Below are 22,129 nucleotides of genomic sequence, written 5' to 3'. Positions count from 1 at the left end.
GCTCATGCCTGTAATCCTAGCAGTTTGAGAGGCCAAGGTGGGCAGATCACTTTGAGGCCAGGAGTTTGAGAGCAGCCTAGGCAACATGGTAAAACCCCACCTCTACTAAAATTACAAAAAAAAACATTAGCTGGGCGTGGTGGTGCATGCCTGTAATCCTGGCTACTCATGAGAATTGCTTGAGCCCAGGAGGCGGAGGTTGCAGTGAGCCCAGATCGCATCACTGCACTCCAGCCTGACAGAACAAGACTCTGTCTAGACTCTGTCTCAAAAAAAATGTAGTACAAGCCCAGGTACAGGCCAAGTGTCTACCATGTACAAGCTATGTAGACCTGAGCAAGTTAGTTGCCTTCTTTAAGCCTCCCTTTTTCCCCCGTAAACGAAACTAATACCACCTACTTCCTAGGATTGTCATATGAAATAACAGATTATGTATATTAAATACTTGGAACAGGATGTAGCACGTACATGGTTACTAAAGGTAGCTATTATTATTTTCTTTTACTTTTTTTTTTTTTTTTTTTTTTGGACGGAGTCTCACTCTTGTTGTCCAGGCTGGCGTGCAAGGGCGTGATCTCGGCTCACTGCAACCTCAGCCTCCTGGGTTTAAGCGATTCTCCTGCCTCAGCCTCCCGAGTAGCTGGGATTACAGGTGCGCACCACTACGCCTGGCTACTTTTTTTGTATTTTTAGTAGAGATGGGGTTTCACCATGCTGGCCAGGCTGGTCTCGAACTCCTGACCTCAGGGGATCTGCCTGCCTTGGCCTCCCAAAGTGCTGGGATTACAGGCGTGAGCCACCGCGCCTGGCCTGCTATTATTTTCTAGCACCAAGAAACCATCTCAACAATTCAGGCTGTATTAGCACCTGCCCACTAAACTTTTAAACTGTAGTTTTAATAGTAACTTAATGCCAAATTCCCAGGAGAGGAATTATGACTAAAATACTTTAAAAATGTGCTAACTTGTGTGGCCACCATTAGCTTATGGAACTGGGGATAGAACTGTGAAGAAAAGCAAAAAGAGTTATGATGTGATTTAGATTGTAACAGCAGCTTAGGAGGCCAGGCGTGGTGGCTCACACCTGTAATCCCAGCACTTTGGGAGGCGAAGGCAGGTAGATCACCTGAGTTCAGGAGTTTGAGACCAGCCTGGCCAAAATAGTGAAACCTCATCTCCACTAAAAATACAAATATTAGCCAGGCGTGGTGGCACGTGTCTGCGGCCCCAGCTACTAGGGAGGCTGAAGCAGGAGAATTGCTTGAACCCAGGAAGCAGAGATTGCAGTGATCTGAGATCGCACCACCACACTCCAGCCTGGGCTACAGAATGAGACTCCATCTAATAAATAAATAAATAAATAAATAAATAAATAAATAAGGCAGCTTAGGAAAGCCAGGTTAAAAGGCTCTGGGCAAAATCAGAAGAAACTACAACTTAGGGAATTTTTGTGTGTACGGAGTAATCGCTCTCTCTGTATATGTCAATATATAGCTTAACTTTAATTAATTAATTAATTAGTTAATTTAGAGATGGAGTCTCGCTCTGTCACCAGGCTGGAGTGCAGTGGCATGATCTCGGCTCACTGCAACCTCTGCCTCCTGGGTTCAAGCAATTCTCCTGCCTCAGCCTCCTGAGTAGCTGGGACTACAGGCGTGTGCCACCATGCCCAGCTAATTTTTGTATTTTTAGTAGAGACGTGGTTTCACCATGTTGGCCAAGATGGTCTCGATCTCTTGACCTTGTGACCTGCCCGCCTTGGCCTCCCAAAGTGCTGGGATTACAGGCATGAGTCACCACACCTGGCCAACTTCATTTATTTATTATGGGTTGGTTGATTGATAGACAAGGTCTCACTCTGTCACCCAGCCTGGAGTGCAGTAGCATGATCACGGTTCACTGCAGCCTCAACCTCCCAAGCTCAAGTGATCTTCTCATCTCAGCCTCCTGAATAGGCGGAACTACAGGAACACACCACCATGCCTGGAAAATTTTTTTTAAAATTTTTATTTGTAGAGACAGGGGTCTCACTTTGTTGACCAGGCTGGTCTCAAACTTCGAGGCTCAATCCTCCCTCCTGGGCATCCCAAAGTGCCAGGATTATAGGCATGAACCACCATGCCCAGCTTTAATATATTAATATTTAAACAAATATATGAAGACTGTTCCATGTTCAAGTGCTATAGTACACAAGGTGTGGATCACACAGCTGGTAAATATTGACAAGGTGATTATAAAATTTATATGGAAACGAAAATGACCAAGAATAACCAAGATAATCTTGAAGAGTAACAACAAAGCTAGGGCACTTACTATCAGAGTTCAAGATTTTGATAAAGACCTATAGGCATACGGTCAAAGAAAACGATCCAGTATAACGGGAACTACACATTTCAATAAATGGTGCTAGGTCAACTGAGTATCACATGGGAAAACAAAGAATTCTCACCTCTACCACACATGATACACAAAAATCAAATGAATTATAGATCTAAACATGAAATGTAAAACCATAAAAACTAGAGAAAACAATATCCGCAAGACATTGGGATAGGCACAAATTTCTTAAGTAGAATATAAAAACACTAACTGTATAAGGTGAAGATTCATAAATTGGACTCTTAAAATTAAGAACCTCTGTTCATCACAGACATCATTTAAAAAGTGAAAAGGCAAGTCACAGTTTAGGAGAAATATATGCAATACATACATCAGACAAATAACCTGTATCCAGAATTTATAAAGAACTTTTATAAATCTTTAAGAAAAATACATAAAATCCCATAAAAAAAAAATGGGCAAAAGAGTTGAACAAGAACTTCACATCCAAATGGCCAATCAACATATAAAAATATGCTCAATTTTAATAGTGTTCAGAGAAATTTGAATTAAAAACTATGTGACAACAATGTGAATATACTTAAAGCTAATAAACTGTGTACTTAAAAAAATAGTAAGATGGTAAATTTTAAATTATTATTATTTTTTAAATTGCAATTTTTTAAAAAGTCAGTAATTCTAGCACTTTGGGAAGCTGAGGCAAGAGGACTGCCTGAGGCCAGGAGTTCGAGGTTACAGTGAGCTATGATTGCATCACTGCACTCCAGCCTGGGTGACAGAGTGAAACCATGCCTGTAAAATAAAAAATTTTTTAAAAATCCAAAATGTCATAGATACTACTAGTACATATCACCAGAATGCTACAATGAAAAAGGTAGACAACACCAAGTGTTGGTTGGTGAGAAAAAGGAATGATGGAACTTTTATTTACTGCTATATAAAATTGGTGCTAGTTTGGAAATTCCAGTTCCTCTGCTGGTCAATACATCCATTCAAATACACTCATTGTATATATTCATGAAAATATATGTAAAATAATTTTTGTAGTTATGAAAATCTGAAATAAACCCAATGTTCACATATAGTAAAATGGATAAATTATGGCATATATGTATAATGAAATATTACATATCAATAACAAATTATAACTATATATATACCATATAAATGACTCTCAAAAACAGTGAAATAATTCAGACAGTAAAAAAATACTATACGGTTCCATTTATATGAGGCTCAAAACCAGGCAGAACTAATGTATGGTGTTAGAAGTGAGGATAATGGTTACCCTTGGAAGGGTAGTGACTTAAAGACGGTAGCAATGGGCTCCGGTAATGGTCTTTTTATTTCTCTTTTCCTTTTAAAATCTGGGTGGATGTGAACTTAATTTGGAATTTTTAAAAAATAAAAATAAAATCTGATGGTAATCACAAAGGTATGTTCATTTCATGAAAATTCACTATGATTATATTCATAGTGATGAACAATTATATTCATAAGGATGAACACAGTTCTGTTTGGCTATAGATAGACTATCCTAGCCCTTACTTTCTGATATAAAGGAAACAGGGACTTCTAATAAAAAAGATTTAAATTTTTGCCACAGAAGAGCCTGAGACTGTATCTTCACTTGCAAACCTATGGCCACATACAGACTATTGTTCCCATATGCCACCACTCTGAACAAGGTTAGAGCTCCCTCTAGCACTTTTAACTAAGGATACAACACAGGCCCTTACAGAGCTCACACAGTTTGGTGCTGCCCACGGTTAAATGCAATATGGTGATTTTTATTTTTAATTTGCTTTAATTGTTGCTATGATATGAATAATTAATAGACTGCCTATGCCAGTTTTGTAAAGTTCACAGCACAGAAAGCCAGGAGAGAAATATCTACTTAGAAAGGAGGATTAAAAATGGTTATAACTGCTATAATATTAGATAATTCAGAATATTTATTCATGGTTTGTGGCAACATTATGTTCCACCAACAAAGCAACATGCTACCAAACACTTCCTACTAAAAAATCTTTCTGGTCTCATTTATTTTTCTCTTCATGGCTGCATAACCACTGTACCTCTACTATCGTCTAAGAGTAAAGTAGGTCAGTATTAGGAGAACCCTGCTCTTTGGTGGAGGAAAATAGAAAGGTTTGGCTGTAAACACTTAACCTAGTTTCATCCATTCTAAAACAAGTATTTATTAGCATTAAATAACCCCCTGGACAACAGAGACCTTTTTCAACGTAAAACCTGTATTCTTTACTTATGCTTGTAAACTCCCTTTACCACTGACACTTTAAACCATTGGAAATTATGATGATATCAATGCCTCAACACAACAATGTCTATCTCACATTTGAATGCTATCAGAAAGTACAATTCAGATATGATGTTGTAATCCTATGCAATCCAGACAGAATTTGAGCAGGTGTTAAAAGTTCAATAATTATAATACACATAACTATTCTGGGAATGCAGCCAGAAATACAAGCGGTTTCATTTTTCATGGTTGGATTTCAAATCTTTCTCATCCTGAAAGAAACACACCTTTTCTATACACTTGTTAAAATCGATACATGTATAAAACCAGCTAATTAATAAGTTCCTTGAATCAAGGAGGGAAAATCAGAGAAAGAAAAAGAAGAAAATGCAGAGTCATCTTAAAAGTAAATTTATTTTAGGGAAGACAATTATGTCTTATTTAATATTTTGCATTCTCAAAATTAAGAAAATACTTTTTGAGTTATAATACAGCAAACATTTCCTATCAACTTCTTTATTTTAAAGCATATGGATCCCTCAAAAAGTATGTCTATAATTAAAGTCAGCTTTAGCAATTTCCTGGAGAAATGGTTGCCATTTTGTTTTTTAGCATGTGAAATGAAGATTAATATAAATCAGTATGACTTCTTCTCTTGTACTCTAGTGATGGACAAGCACTCTTCTGCCAAAGACAGTATACCTCTGACACGAGTCCTGGATCTTTCCTAAATGTGCAACAAAGCCAAGATTCCAATTTACCACCTTAGTTTGGTTTTGCATTATGTCTGCTGGTCACATTAACCTGGCCACATTCATTCTAAGAGCAGCTCAAACTAGGGGTGAAATGTTGTCTGAAAACAGTTATTCATTAACCTGCAGATAGCCTCAATCAAGAGTTGTGTTTTTCCTGACAGTATTCACTACAGCTCCTCTTTCAATTCACCAAGTGAGTATCTGGTGGGAGCTGGACATCATGAACCAGAACAAGAACAACAGGGCTAAATTAACACGACAGAAAAGCTATTTGATGCTGCCTCTTGGTTTCTCCACTTCTCTCTTTTGTGGCATCCAAAGGCTTCAGAACCCTGGCATTAATTAAGCCACAGTTTTATTACACACAATCAAAGCTTGAAAAGAAAAGCCTAACAGACAGTAAGAGATTACAAGGTTCAATTAACAGTTTTACTTTTTTGTGGCTGCTAATTGAGGCATTTTAAATTTTTATCATCTCATATGGAATGCTGAAAAGGAAAATACTGTAAGTGCAAGAGAATAATAATAAACCTAAAATGTATTACTCTATCATAATTTTATATAACCAATTTGCATACTTCTGTGATTTCCAAATCCTGGTTACTTGTTAGTAAATTGTTAACATTCAATAGACACCACAGGGAATGTTTTAGATAATCCCCCCATTTGCTACATCTATCCTAATTTCTATGTACTAAAATTCACAAACACCATGGTTTGAAAGCACAGGGCCATGGGGCCAGATGGTCTGGGTTCAAATTCCAGCTCTGCAACATACAGTATGACCTTGGGCAAATTACTTAATCTGAATTCTACCTCATTTGTGTGTAAAATAGAGTTCAACACAATGAGACTATTGTGATTATTTCAGAGAAAATGTATATGCCTAGTACATCATAAATATTCAATAAATACCTGTAATGGTACAAAAAGGCTGTCAAATTTGATGACAAAATCTTTGGATTTTAGTACTTTTTAAAAATTTTTTCACTTTTTTTTGTTTGAAGTCATTCACATTCAAATACATTTTGAGAATCTACCTGTGCAAGTGAAAATAAACCCTACATAAACTCTATAATAAGACCATTTAGCTTTGGATATAATTAGTCTTTTATAAATAACCTTTACTACACATTTTCTATTGAAGGAAAGCAGGGAGTAACTAACAATTGAAACCTCCAACTTTAGAAGTTCAAAAGAGCACTAAATAATACTAGTAATTTGCAATCAACAGCAACCAAAACTGCTGACTAAAAAAATCAGTTTTATAAAATATTACTTAGTATTTACCTTTATTGCATGTTATAATGTTATAATGTTGAGATAGTGGCTCCTCTAGTGTCCCAGGCTAGATGTATTCAAGTTTATATTACTTAGTACCTAAACTTTTGAAAAGCATACCGTATCCAAAAAACTATCACTGCAAATGGAATCTGCTATAATCTGGACACTCATGGTATCTATACTCCATCTTTCGTAAGAAAAAAATTAAAAACAGCTCTATTTTATGAGCTTAATATATTTCAGAAACTACCTCGTCTCATTATTATCTAAAGAAAAGGTTAAATAAAACGCCTTCAATCTATCAGTTTTAAAGTCTAAAATGACACTATATTAATACTACAAAAATAAATATGGAGCAAGATTCATGGAAACAGATTTTTTAAAAAATCAGTAGAAAGTTCCATAATTAAAATGCCAGGTTTGTAAATACTACAATCACAAAAATAAGAGAAAAATATACAAACTGAAAATGAACGTCACACATAGATGTAAATAAAAGCACTCTTTAGGTTACCCATTAATCCACAAGTGGCATATTCATCTTATTTACAGTATTATACCCCCCGCCATGATATTCCATTACAGAGTCACGCTACAGACTCCATAGTTAACACTGTAGGAACCATTTCTTTTTAAGCATGGTTTTCTCTCTATATTTCCCTTTTGGCTTGCTCCCACATTAAAAAAAAAAAAAAAAAACCCAAAACTGTATAATTAAATTTCTTATGCTCTTAGATATTCCTAGAAAATGTGGATTAAATTAGAGAAGTGATGTTTGAGGTATAAAACATAAATTCGTGTTTATTATTCTAGAAATATTTTACTGTTCCTGTTTGTCACGGTCTTAGTGCTCCATGTCGAGCAAGTGCTTCTTACATACTTTTATGAGTCTATGTGGAAAATTTATGCCATCCTTAACTGTCAAACATTTCTAACCTTTCCATTAGAGAATATCCAGGGAGTTTAAAAAAAAAAAAAAAAAACCAACTACACATACACACAAAACAGTAATATTCATGTTTGTTTGCTTTGTTTTCATTTGCTTTAAAAACACCTATTTCTTCTAATCACTCATCCCTGTTCCAAGCCTTTTCTCTGAGACACAGGATTTCAAGGTCCAACTAAATTCTCATAACCTCATCAAGTCTTCACAATCACTGAACCATCTAGAAGCATGAATCAAAATATGAAAATATTTACTGAAGTGTAATCAGACAGACCTGAAGTCTTAAGAGACTTTTTCTTTTTTTTTTTGAGATAGAGTCTTACTTACTCTGTCACCCAGGCTGCAGTACAGTGGCATGATCTTGGTTCACTGCAACCTCCGCCTCCCGGGTTCAAGCAATTCTCCTGCCTCAGCCTCCCTAGTAGCTGGGCTTACAGGTGCCTGCCACCACACCCAGCTAATTTTTTTATAGTTTTAATAGAAACAGGATTTCAGCACATTGGCCAGGCTGGTCTTGAACTCCTGACCTCAGGTGTTCCTCCCACCTCAGCCTCCCAAAGTACTGGGATTACAAGTGTGAGCCACCCCAGGCCAAGGGACATTTTTTTAATTGACAAAATTAATAACCAAGTTTAAGTGAGAAAAACAATGCGTTGGTATGAAAGGACTGCCAGTGCATGCTTACACCACAAATTGTGACATAGACAACAGGATAAGATCAGTATTCTAAAACAACTTCTAAAACAACTACTAAAGTAAGTCACCACCCTGAACCAGCTGTCTAATATTATCTCAGTTATTTTACATACAGAACAACGTAATATGGAGCCATGAAGTCATCTTAGATCCTTGAAAGATCTGCATACTATGTTAATAAGGCAGGTGACTATTTAAGCTACATGGAATTACTGACTAGGTAACCCAGAAAAGAGATAGTCTTTTTTTTTTTTTTTTTGAGACACGGTCTCACTCGTTCACCCAGGCTGGAGTGCAGTGGTACGATCTTGGCCCACTGCAACCTCTACCTCCCAGGTTCAAGTGATTCTCCTCACCTCAGCCTCCTGAGTAGCTGGGACCACAGGTGCAGCCACCACACCCAGCTAATTTTTGTATTTTTAGTAGAGATAGGGTTTCACCACATTGGCCAGGCTAGTCTTGAACTCTTGACCTCAAGTGATCCACCCGCCTAGGCCTCCTAAAGTGCTGGGATTACAGGTGTGAGGCACCACACCCAGCCGAAAAGAGATAGTTCTAAGTTTACTGAATACACTACTTCTCTCAGTTCAGCCTGAACAAGATATACAAGCAGCAAGAGGTGGGAAGAGGAGAAAGACGAGAAAATAACATTTGCTAGATGTCAAAGTGCTATAGAAATCAAATGGAGAAAAGCTACAGGTGCTACACAATGCAACGGGGGAAGTATCCTGGTAGGAGAGGTGCACAGGCTTCCAAATATTACTTGAAAGGCAACCTAGTGAGCAAGAACTCTGAAGTCAGATCTTAGTTCAAAACTTCACTCTATAATTTAAAGAAGTGAAAATTTGGAAAAGGTTTAACGTATCTAAGCTTCTTGTTCCTCGTTGGTAAAGTGGGGTCCTGTCCATCTCACCAGCTTCATATGAGAATCCAAATAAGTAACACATAGCTAGCACTATATAGTGCCCGAACATTGGGGCTCAATACATTTTAATGTATTCTCTCCCCTCCTCAAACTTCTGAGTAGTATAAAACTGAAAAGGAAGGAAGGAAGGAAAGAAGGGAGGGAGGCAGGGAGGGAAAAGGTCTTCCATCTTGAAAATACATGAGAAAGAAAATGGACTTTTTCAATCTTTATATGGAAACACATCCCGAAACAAAAAATGGGGGTGGGAGTGAAAACTTAGAATTATAATAACCTTTATAATAGATACAACTGGTCACATGCATAAGAACTTTAATTAAGGCTGTACTGGGTAAGTGCCAAAGGACTAGACTAATGAAAATTTCTCCAAGGTGAACTTATTGGAATTAGTAGACTTTAAGGTGACTTGTTAACTTTAGATCTATTAGGAAATTAAAAGGGAGTTTCTTGGCCATCCAGCCAGTTGGACATTTTTGGGATTACAGTATAAACAAAAAGAGATGCCTTCAAAAACAGGATGTCTATTTTAATGCTAATCTTAAGAAATAAACCTTTTAACAATGGGAACAAATACCGGCAGAAACACTAGTCAGATGGAACTTTCCTTTTAGGAAAAAGGAAAAAATACAATTTTATTTTCATAGAAACATACTTGGTATAGAGTAGAAGAGTCATTTAAATTCATAGCTCATTTCCCTCATAAGCTGAAGTCACGACGTAAGAATAAAATTTTACATGTATGGTTCCTGAGCTCATGGGTAGTAAAAGGTTCAAAAGGAAAGCTCAGGTTTCACAAGCTTTGTAAGTGATCTTTTTACACCATATGACTAAGAACATATTTATTCATGGAGAGCTTATGAACCTAGGCTTTTGAAACTGTCAAACTATAAAAACTCATAAAAAGCCACAAAAATCCATACAAGTATTAAGAATAAAAATCTCTCTTTCAGATTAAGGAATGCAGAAAAGGATCTGCAAAATAATAACAAGTGGACTTTAAATATTAATATACACAGTAGTATCAGTCTATTAAAGAGTTATCTGGGTTGCTTTTATTTCTGGATTCTGGGAAAGAAAAAAAAAAGAGTTGTCTGGGGGAGTCCTAGATACTATTTGGTATTACATCACTGATTCTAAAATGTTGGTACATACAAGTCTAAATGAATGTTTTCAGGAAAATCTCACTATCTAGTCAAAACAAAAAATGACAAAAAGTCAGATTTCTGTTCTAACAGAATCCTGAGTTTTTTCAGGGAAGAGGGTAGGGAGATGGTACTAGGGGGAAATGAGGTACTTTTGTTCAATGAGTTTTACATAGAGGAATAATATTAGAGACTTAAGTTTCTGTAAATGCAGTATCTTAGCACCGAAAGCCTAGAGAGTTATACATATTATGATACATATAATCTACATTAGTTATAAATATTGTGGAAAAAAGTCCTATGAGAAAAGATCACCTTATACCTAACCTAAATATTTCACACTAACTTTAGGCTCTTTCCTACCAATTCTGTACTCAGGTGGGTACTTGGTAACCAGCTTTGGCATATTAGTACTTCAAATAAATGCCTAAGTTAATTAGTAATATCAAGAAAAAAATATTTTGTGTATCTTTGGAAGATATTTGAATTCATTTACATAGCCTATAACATATTATTTGTTTTTATAGTAAGTCACTAAGTCTAATATACAAAGACTAACACACTGCAAATCATGATGGCCTCATATACTTTCCCAAAGGTAAAGCCTTCCAAAAACGTCTAGGAAACAGAGGCTGACTTGGTTCAGAAAATTTTGCTCATTTATGTCTTCTATAACCTTATACCATTTGATTAACAAGGTTACAATTTTAGTATATCTGAGCTTTGAATGGATGAATCAGCCTTTAGTCTCAGTTAATGTCTAGATTTTCTCCCTCTTCCTCTTATAAACACCTTACTTGATTTTCAGTTCTCAGTTACATAAATTAAAATAACACAGCCCAACACTGAGAAGTCAATAGCATAGGTAATAGAAAAGCAAAACAGCAAATTTTTAATAAACAGAATCAGGAAAGGAATATAATTTAAATATACCATAGCTGGCTGCCTGGATTTTGCTCCTCTTTTAAATAACCCAAAGTGACAGAAATGCTCCAAACCAGAAAACTCTCATGTTACTTGCAAGGAAAACTTTAAATTGGAGTGATGAGGAGAGGGGAGGCTAACAAGGCAGAACTTTAAAAAATGTAATTCCTCTGGTTACCTGATTTTTAGAAAAATCAAACTTAAAACCCAGAGTACAATGCCAAAGAAAGTATGCTGGTAATCAAAATCATAAACGACCCCTGACAGAATTACAATCTATAGAATATTAATATATCAACCAAATTTCTGGCATTACTTTGGAAAGCAAGCAGTATTTCTTAAGCCTGCAACCAGCTCTAGAATGGGAAGATAATGCCTGTACACAGCAAGAAAAAAGTAACATAAAACACAGATTTTTTTTTTCTTTCCTTTTCAGAAACTGTGCCTGACACTGTGCAGCTGCGGCGCTGCCTTCTTCATTCCCTCTGTTTCCACTCTTGCTAATTAAAAGGTTGATCACAGAACAATGTTCTTCTCATTAATTTCAGTGTTCCGATTGGGCAGGATCCCTGCTTACTCCACCTGATCTTTTCACACTGTTGAAGTTAATGTGACAGGAGTCCGAAGATGGATTACCTGCTGCCATATTGCCCATCGCCTCCAATCAGGAGCTATCTGTGTAAACTGATTGTTCTAATTTGCTCTCATTATTTTTACAATATCAGGAGAAAATAACGCACACAGCTCACTGTCAAAGCCATGAAAATCAGCCATTAGTTAAACCCAGACACTGAGTGACTTTATTAGAGGCACTGCAGTTTATTGATGTAGCTCCAGTCAAAGAAGGCTGCATTTGCTTCAGCAGAAGGAAATGTTTATACTGCAAGTAAGTATTTATTGTGGTAATACCCACAACAACAGGACATTTTGAAAAATCCTGTTCTTCATATAGTTGGTTTTGACACAAATTATACAGCAATGAAGAAATGAGTTGGCATAAGAAAGTAGGTAACATTTAATAAACATTCAGTAGCATGAAAATCTATTAACTCAAATCCATAAACATGCTTCACCTCCTATACCTTATATAATAAGAAACCCTATTCTGTGACTACAAATGTTAATCTATTAATAAGGGTGATTTTATTTTGCCCCATATAACAACAAATATTTTTTCCAAAACAGAAATTTTATTACTTAGGAATCAAAATTATTTCTATAATGATCACACAAGTATAAATTTAAATGATACTATATTCTTATAAAATGTAACATTTCAGTAAGATTGATTACTAATCCTAGTATCATAGATACTCACAATATATTTCAGAATGAGAAAATAGTGCAGCTAAGCAAACAAGCTGAGATTTAAACCCTTCAGTAAGTGACAGTTTCTTAAAGCAGAAGTCAGAACTCCACAAAAAAGTCTGGTATTCAGTGAGATAATATCTTTAAAAGATTTGTCCTGGTCATAAAGAATATATATTTTCATGTTGTAAAGAAAATGCTAATTCCAGAAGAAAACAGATTTAAACTTGACATTTCTAGGCTTGTCTTGAGTATGAACATTTTATAAAAATGTTAGCTAAATGCTGCCTGAACAGCATTTTAGGGGGCTGGAGATGAAGGTATAAATAACAGAAACCGATGCCTTTTAAATAAAGGAATTTAACTAATTCACACACTCTTTCCCCCACCTCTCCTCTTTAGTATTAGGAGGAAACATGGCTTCCTCCTGCTTGCTTTCTACACTAAGATTCCTAGGTAATGTGAAGGCAAGAGTATGCCCTTCTTGCTGTTCCCCTTTTAATGGCCACTTTTTTTTTTTTTTTCCTGAGAAACGTGTGCCACGCTTTTCTCCTTAAAATTCCTGCACTAAAAGACTGCACCATACTGCACTCCGCAAAACGTGCTGATGGCGCCAATTACAAGCCCCCAGCCGAATGCTCCAGCCCCCACCATTCGGGCAGATTTATGCGGACTCTTGCCGACGTTATTACAAGTCAGAGTTTATTGGGAAATTGTTACATTATGCGGAGTGTCTAACAAATTGCTTATGCTGCTATAATTGGATTACAACAGCCGCTTGCTCCCACCGGTAAGATTAGGCAAGTAGGACTCCTGCCGATCTCTGAGCGTTAGCAGTAATTTTATTTGCCTTGCCTCTCTCTTTCCTAACAACATGCCTCTCTCCCTGCCAGCTGTCTGCTGAAAAGGCACAGGCTTGTTCCTTGGCCCTAACAATGCAATTACAGCCCCGCAGATCGCACTGTTTGTGCATTAAGTACAGAGCCAAAACGAGGCGAATTGATCGTTTGACTTTTGGAGAAGCCATGTGATCTCTCTGTGCGGGTGATCCGACATGCATCAGCAGGCAACACTGCAGTCAATTCTTGACGAAGAACTTTCTTCTTTCAACCATCTTTTCCCCAACCTCTCCCTTTTCACTGAGGAAGACACTGACTGGGCTCATCTCATGCTAATCTAGATCAATCCACAAAGACAAGCTTGAGCTTATTAGCTCCCTGGCTAGATAGAAATGTGAATAGGTTCTAGCATCTTGAAGTGCCTCAGTCAGATATATCAGTGGTTCCCAACAGCTGAACCGCTGCTATTTAAAAACAACAACAACAACAACAAAAAACAGGTTCATAAAGAGTTCACTGAAGAAATTTACAGAAACACGGTAGTTCAAAAGAACTACAGAAAGTTTTAGATTTGTAAAATAAAACTGCCTTGGAATGGCTTTATTATAAGCTGTCTATATTCTGTCTATATTCAAGGGCCATCCAGAATCAGCACTAAAACCTGGGTCCTGCCTTTCTCAGCAGATCTGCTCTGCTGGAAGATGCTGGTGGCCAACGTGCATAATCAATGTGGCTGGACTTCAGGCTTAAAAACAGCCAGTCTGATGCCCACTCGGGGCAAAGTTTTAAACACATTTTGTTGACAGCTTTCAGTTTCTTGTTTCTTTTTCTTGTATGTTCAACAATGAGTGCCGGTAGCAAGAAGACTGCACAAGCGATTACTCTTTTTAGGGCATAATTCATAAAGACTCTGGGCTGGGGTCTGGACTTTTTTAAAATCTCTTTTTGGTTGAAAATGGTTTAAATTTTACCAACTTTAGACCAAGATTCCTGTTTACACTTTCCTCAACCAATGGCATATGCTACTTAGGGTTCCTGAAGCTGATTACACAACAAATGTGCAGTCAATCTGCTGATCCGTTTTGGTGCCCCATGTCTGTATTCTTCTTAAACGGCACACACATCTAGAAGAAAATGTATTCTTACATCCTTAATCTGACAAACACACAAACTCTTGCCTATAAGAGGTGTCCTGGCTTCTCTTATTAATGCAAAGTGAACTTGGAAAAGTCATTTAACTGTGTATTTCTCTGTAACCCAATTAACACATAAAGCTCATATGAATATTAAGATTTTTAAAAAGAATATTACATCTGAAGTTCATTCCTATCTTTTTGATAGAGCAATAGGCCCAGTGTGTAACATGTTATACTCCAGAGTTTTTCCAACCACATCGGCCTCAATGACATGGTTATATTTTAGTATGCTCTCCGTAAAGCTAATGTTTCAACCTGACAAGAGGCGCCTGTGTGAAGAACGGACCATCTGACATGCTACTTGTGGAACGGTATATTAAAGAAGCCTGTTAACATGTAGTTTAAAACTCAAAAGAAACTCTGAACAGCTGAAATGCCTTATAAATAGCACAGACCCAGAGGAAGTGCAAACGTCTGCATTGTGAATTGTAGATCTTAATTACCGACAATAGCTGGTACAGCAAGTAGCACGGAAAAAAAGTGAAACAGTTGCACTGTTCATGGCTGGCAATAATTCTTCAGGAAAATATTTACTATCAATCAGTTATGAGAAAAGGGACTCTGTGCTCGTAAAACAGCACGTTGCTTCTCATACCAGGACCATTTTGCTTCAGCATAATCTGAATTTAAACAGCTTGTTTCCTGCGGATATAATTTTGGAAATAAATAAAACAAGTCTTCTATCAAAATCTGGAGTGAGTGGAAAGGAACATCACATTTTTCTGTCTCAGTCAGTTTCAAACAGATTATTAGTCACAAATAAAAAAACAGTGACAACAACCAACAACAACTAAACTACAGAACATCCACAAAGGACTACTGAAGGGGTTCATTTTCCAAACATAAAGAGGAAAAACTTCTCTTAACTGGGCCAGGAATCTGGATAGATGTATTCAAACAATTCAATTTTAACTGCATGTGTTTGTGTATCTGTTTGTGGGTGTGGGTAAGGGTAAATTAGGAAAAAAACCTAACACCAAAATTTGCAGTAATGGTTTAATAAAGCCAATAGCAAGATAACATAAAAAAGTAATGCCTTTCAGCCTTCCAGTTAGTTTTCTTTACCAATTAAAAAAAATTATGAAGGTTGACAATTAATAAGCATAATGTGATTATGGATTTTAAAGACTAAGTTGACAGTTAATAATGACTGTTCATTTAAAGCTACAATAAACACAGAGCTCATCATGCTCCAAACACAAATCTCATGAAACACAGGGCCATAACCAGGAGAAAGAATTCTGAAAAAAAATAAAAAGATATCTCAATGCCTCCAAATGTTACTTGGATTAAGTTACAGTGATAAAATAGACCCTCCTTCATTTTTAGTTTTAAATTTTTTCTTAGGCCTGTTTCTTCAAATTAAAGATTAACAAGATTATTGCCAATTTAGGGTGGTTGTAATTTGTTTTATAGCTTTGTTTTCTTGTATACTACAGAGGACTAATGGGTACCCTTCGTAAGGAGCTATTGTAAGACTGTGATATTTCTGGCAAAGAGTTACAATCAAGGTATTATAGGGGTTCAAACATAATACCATTGGTGCTTTTAGGGAAATAAATGGTATTAATGTCTTCTCTAAAACTTACATGAACCGTATTCAATAATAAGGTTTCAGACTATACTTAGTATCTCTAGCCAAGCCAAAGTCACTCTTTGAACTAGAGAACAAAAACGGTTGATATCACTATATTATAGTTGTTCTCACATGGAAATGGTTACAGATTCAGGCCACAATGGAGTATAATCTGAATCAACAACAGACACTTGTACCAAGTTGAGAAAACACTGCAGCCATATCAATGTAGCAGATGAAACTATTCAGTTAAGGACTAAAGGTGAAGAACAGGAAATAGGGACAAGCTTGCAGACCAACAAAATAATGACAAGTCATTCCATTCAAAGGTCAAGCAATAAATGAGGCCAACAGAAACAGGGATCATGAGACACACAAAACACATGTAAATAAAAAAGAAAAAACTTGGCCGGGCGCAGTGGTTCACACCTGTAATCCCAGCACTTTGGGAGGCCAAGGCGGGCAGATCACCTGAGGTCAAAAGCTCGAGACCAGCCTGGCCAACGTGGTGAAATCCTGTCTCTACTAAAAAATACAAAAATTAGCTGGGTGTGGTGACACGCTCCTGTAATCCCAGCCACTCAGGAGGCTCAGGCAGGCGAATGGCTTGAATCCAGGAGGTGGAGCTTGTAGTGAGCTGAAATCGCACCACTGTACTCCAGCCTGGGCAACACAGTGAGACTCCATCTCAGAAAAAAAAAAAGGAACCAGTGATTTAACTGGGTTCCAATAGGAAATGATAGGCATCATTATTAGATTATTTAAGAGGACGATGAAAGGTTATGGGTGTCAGAATAATGTTAAAATAAGAAACAATGCAATGAGAAGGTCACCACCTGGGAGCAAGTAAAACAGACTGATGAGCAGCAATGAGCAAACTTACTTTCTCACTCAATACCCAAGAGCATGGAAGAAATTACATCATTGTGCTAGAGGGTGGAAGGTTTTTAACCATGTACCACCAAAGCAGAGGGTGGGAGAAAAAAAAAAACACAAAAAAACTCCACATCATATAGACACATACTAACCTATTTAGATTAGAGATCCTGGCTTACAAAGTATGGAGAAAACAAAAGGAACAGATGCTCACTTGGCCAGCTCTCAATGAAACTCATTAAAATCATCACCCTGTCCTTGGATTGGTACTCATGCTAAAATTTTACCTTATTTAGCCAGGAGTCACCCACTTGTGATGAAACTAAGAGCAGCATGGCCAAAAAAAAAAAAAAAAAGAATATTTTTATTTTTAAAGGCCCAAATAACTGTGTACTCCTGTTTCCATGCACAAAAGCAGGATATAAAGGAGACTCGGGCTGAGTGCAGTGGCTCACGCTTGTAATCCCAACTCTTTGGCAGGTCTGGGGGATCACTTGAGGCCGGGAGTTCAAGACCAGCCTAGGCAATACAGCAACACCTCATCTCTACAAAACAAAACAAAACACCTCTAAAAAACCAAAAACCAAAAATTAGCTGGGTGTGGTGGCACACGACCGTGTCCTCAGCTACTCGGGAGGCTGAGGCTGGAAGATCAGGGCTTGAGCCCAGGAGGTAAAGGCTGCATTGGGCTAGGATTGTGCCATTGCACACTACCCTGGGCGACAAAGCAAGACCCTGTCTCTAAAAATAAAACAAAACAAAACAAAATAGAGTCAATTAGCACTTGTTAGTTGTGACTAAATGACTGAAAAAATAAAAATGTAATTTATAATAATTACATTTTGTAGCAAAATACTAACATATTTGAATTTAAGAGACATTTAACTGATGAACTCTACCTTTTTAAACTATAATTTGAAATAAATTCTGATATTTCTTATATGTATGATTTCAATGGTTATATTTTGTGTGATATATTTCCAGTTGATAGAGCAGGCCCAGAGACTATTAAATGTTTTAAGAAAAAATAAACAAAAACTCTACTTTTGCTATGTTCTAAATGTTTGTATTCTCCCAAATTCATGAAGGCAGACCCCTTGTAAATGGGATTAGTGCCCTTAAAAAAGAGACCTCATATATCTAGCTAGTCTCTTTTATCATGTGAGGATGCAGTGAGAAGGCGCCATCTATGAAGCACAGAGCAAGCCCTCACCAGATACTGAATCTGCTAATGCTCTGATCTTGGACTTCTCAGCCCCTATAAGAAAAAAATTAGTTTTGTTTATAAGCCACCCAGCTTACAGCATTTTTCTTATAGCAGCCCACATGGACTAAGACAACTGTCCTTAGATTTCTGTAGCAAAGGATGGCAACTACATGATACCAGTCCTGGCTCTAATAATAACAGTAAGGAACTGAGGGCCTGGGTCTACAAGAAAATAGGTTAAACTAAAATAGTTGCAGTTGGGAATGTTATAACAGTAACAAATCTATGAATAGATATAAAGGCAATTATTTTTGCAGATAATTCAAGTAAAAGAAACAAAGTCCATACTTAATAGTACTTATTCCTAAAATAAAATATCTGACACTTGAATTTAAGTCAAAGTTCCTTAGTAATGACAGATATTTGGAAAATGTAAGTTATGATAGATATAAAAAGCATCAGATCTCTAATATTTAAGATAAATTTTACATCTAGGCTATAGAGATGACATATATACATGAAAAAGAGGTAGCCCATAGACATGACTAAACATACTTGTCCGTGTGGATCAAGATCATCAAAAGCAGTATTTCTAACATTAGCCACTCAATAAATAAGAATAGTGATATAATAATTGGGTTGCCTACAGCATATTTCACAATCCTTGCAATGATGTGATGTACTCTATACATAACTGCATTTAAAAACCATAAACTTATCAAAACAATTGTACATTATCTTATACAAATCCTACTGATATGTGATAATCTACAACTAGTGTCAAGAAACAAATGTGAATCAGTCTAAAGTGTGACCAGAATTCATAAGCAAAAGATTCTGTTGCAATTAAGAGGTGGAGAATCTAACTTGTAATCTGTTCTAGATAAAATGATGCCTGTTTATATTTTTTTCTTAAATATATAATCCTGTAATAGTCCTTAAGCAATACCGAGTAAAGATGTCTACAGATACGGTACTGTTATGGTGTGGTATAATATACATTGATGAGTAATATTACTTACTTTGGCCACACAATTCTCAGTCTTCATAGCAGTGCTTGCTAAACATACTGTTTCTTGGTTTAAGCAGAGTCTGGCACAGCTGTTGTATGTCTGTAAAAAGAATTTGTTGGAAACAGGTTTTTAAAATATTGAAATACTGCCATATACTGTTTTCATATTCTGCTCTATTTCTCAAGTCAAAACACAAGTAGATTTTATCTATAAATTAAGACTTATGGGAACTGAGAGGTAAGTTAGAAAAGGAGGAGGGCAAAGATAGAGCCCACAAAAGCCACTGATGTGCCCATGAACAAGTATGTAAGCAGCAGTGGCTTCATTGTATTAATGATTAACGGAAGGTGAGGGTACTGATTATATAGCATTTTAAAATGCAAATTTGAAGAGCTTAGTTCTGTTTAAAACAACAGTTACTGTTCTAAGAAAAGATTTATTTTTGTTGTGTTTCTTTTTAAACTCTCAAAACGATCAAGATCTGAAAGAAGTGAGAGGGCATGTTTCTTCCCCCTACGTCCCCTCTCCCCTCTGGAGATGAAGTCTTGCCCTGTCGCCCAGGCTGGGGTGCAGTGGCGTGATCTCGGCTCACTGTAACCTCCGCCTCCGGGGTTCAAGCGATTCTCCTGCCTCAGCCTCCCGCAGAGGACATGTTTCTTTCTCTCTTTTTTTTTTTTTTTTTTTGAGATAGGGTCTTACTCTGTCATACCAGCTGGAAGTACAGCAGTGAGATCTTGGCTCACTGCAATCTACGCCTCTGGGACTCAAGTGACCCTCTGGAGTAGGTGGGGGACTATAGGTGCATGCCACCACGCCCAGGTAATTTTTTGTATTTTTTGTAGGGATGGGGTTTTGCCATGTTGCCAAAGCTGGTCTTGAACTCCTGAGCTCAAGTGATCCTCCTGCCTCAGGCTTCTAATGTGCTGGGATTACAGGGATGAGCCATCGTGTTCAACTGACATGTTTCTTATTCAGAACAATAAATGAAAAAATTTCAAACTATCCAGAAAAAAAAAAAAGATTTTAAAACAAATCATGAAATATTTTTAAAAGAATATCAGTACAAGCTTTGACTTTTGGCTTTAAAAAGAAAAAAGAAACCAAAATTGAAAGAACACTGAAAAAAGATAAACCAACATTTACCTAGATCTTTCTTTTTTTTTTTTTTTTTTTTTAAGATGGAGTCTTGCCCTGTTGCCAAGGCTGGAGTGCAGTGGCACAATCTCGGCTCATTACAAACTCTGCCTCCCAGGTTCAAGCGATTCTCCTGCCTCAGTCTCCCGAGTAGCTGGGCTTACAGGCGCCCGCCACCATGCCCAGCTAATTTTTTGTATTTTTAGTAGAGATGGGGTTTCATCACGTTGGCCAGGCTGGTCTTGAACTCCTGACCTCAGGTGACCCACCCGCCTTGGCCTCCCGAAGTGCTGGGATTACAGGCATAAGCAGTCTCACTGGGCCTATCTAGACCTTAGAAGTTATCCCTTAAGTACATCTGGTAACGTTCAGGAGATAAAATAGAAAAATCAGGCCAGCTGCGGTGGCTCACGCCTGTAATCCTAACACTTTGGGAAGCCGAGGAGGGAAGATCGCCTGAGCTCAGGAGTTTGAGGCCACCCTGGGCAACATGGTGAAACCCTGTCTCTACTAAAATACAAAAATTAGCCGGGCATGGTGGTGGGTACCTGTAGTTCCAGCTACTCAGGAGGCTGAGGCACGAGAATTGCTTGAGCCCAGGAGACGGAGGTTATAGTGAGTCGAGATCACGCCACTGCACTCCAGCCTGGGCAACAGAGCAAGACACCGTCTCCAAATAAAATAAGAAAAAAATAATAGGAAATGGATTTTAAAAATTGGTGGTAACTGGGCATGGTGGCTCATGCCTGTGATCCCAGCATTTTGGTAGGCCGAGGCAGGGGAATCACTTGAGCCTAGGAGTTTGAGATCAGCCCGAGCAACAGAGCGAGGCCCCATCCCTACTAAAAACAAAACAAAACATTGGTAATACTATAGTTATACTTCATGAAAAGCAAACTTATTAGTAATTACTAGATAAAGTATTAATAGAAATGTTTCCTTTTAGTCTTAAGTTTTTACTGATGGTATAAATCATGATTATCAAACTTTAGTGTGCATCAGAATCATCTGGAAGGAGGGCTTGTTAAAACACAGATCTCGGTGGGGCCCGGTGGCTAACACCTGTAATCCCAGCACTTTGGGAGGCAAAGGCAGGTGGATCACTTGAGATCAGAAGTTTGAGACCAGCCTGGCCAACATGGTGAAACTCCGTCTCTACTAAAGAAACACAAAAAAAATTTAGCCAGACATGGTGCCGCGTGCCTGTAATCCAGCTACTCGGGAGGCTGAGGCAGAAGACTCATTTGAACCTGGGAAGCAGAGGCTGCAGTGAGCCGAGATCACGCCACTGCACTCCAGCGTGGGTGACAGAGCAAGACTCTGTCTCAAAACAAAATGAAACAAAACAAACATAGATTGCTAGGTTTCATCCCCAGAGCTTCTGAATATTTGCATTTTTAACAAGGCCCCAGTTGACGTTAGTGCTGCTGATCCAGCAACACTCTTCGGGAACCATTGCTATAAATATTTGTGTTGGATTTAAGAAGAAAAATCTTAAGACACACTTAAAACCAACAGTAAGAAAGAATTCAATTTTTTAACATTTTGAGATAATTTTAGATTTATGGAACAAGTACAAAAATAGTAAAGGTCAAGAACAGTGGCTCATGCCTATAATACCAGCACTTTGGGAGGCAGAGGCAGGAGGGTTACTTGAAACCAGGAGTTCCATACAAGCCCACATTTTTATTAAAAAAAAAAAAAAA

General features: G+C 37.4%; 1 protein-coding gene across 4 annotated transcripts in view; it reads right to left on the bottom strand.

Moving 5' to 3' along the window:
* BTRC (beta-transducin repeat containing E3 ubiquitin protein ligase) overlaps nt 1-22,129 on the bottom strand; it is a 228,348-nt gene that overhangs the window by 70,405 nt on the left and 135,814 nt on the right. For all 4 annotated transcript variants that reach the window (XM_011977424.1, XM_011977425.1, XM_011977426.1 and 1 more), the window contains one exon: nt 19,299-19,388. In XM_011977424.1, coding sequence (XP_011832814.1) covers nt 19,299-19,388 — 90 coding nt within the window. The remainder of the gene's footprint in view (nt 1-19,298; nt 19,389-22,129) is intronic.

Source organism: Mandrillus leucophaeus, unplaced genomic scaffold (genome assembly GCF_000951045.1).
Source record: "Mandrillus leucophaeus isolate KB7577 unplaced genomic scaffold, Mleu.le_1.0 Scaffold18, whole genome shotgun sequence".
Taxonomy (NCBI): domain Eukaryota; kingdom Metazoa; phylum Chordata; class Mammalia; order Primates; family Cercopithecidae; genus Mandrillus; species Mandrillus leucophaeus.
Note: the sequence above shows the minus strand (reverse complement) of the source record. Positions and strands in the feature narration are given on the sequence as shown.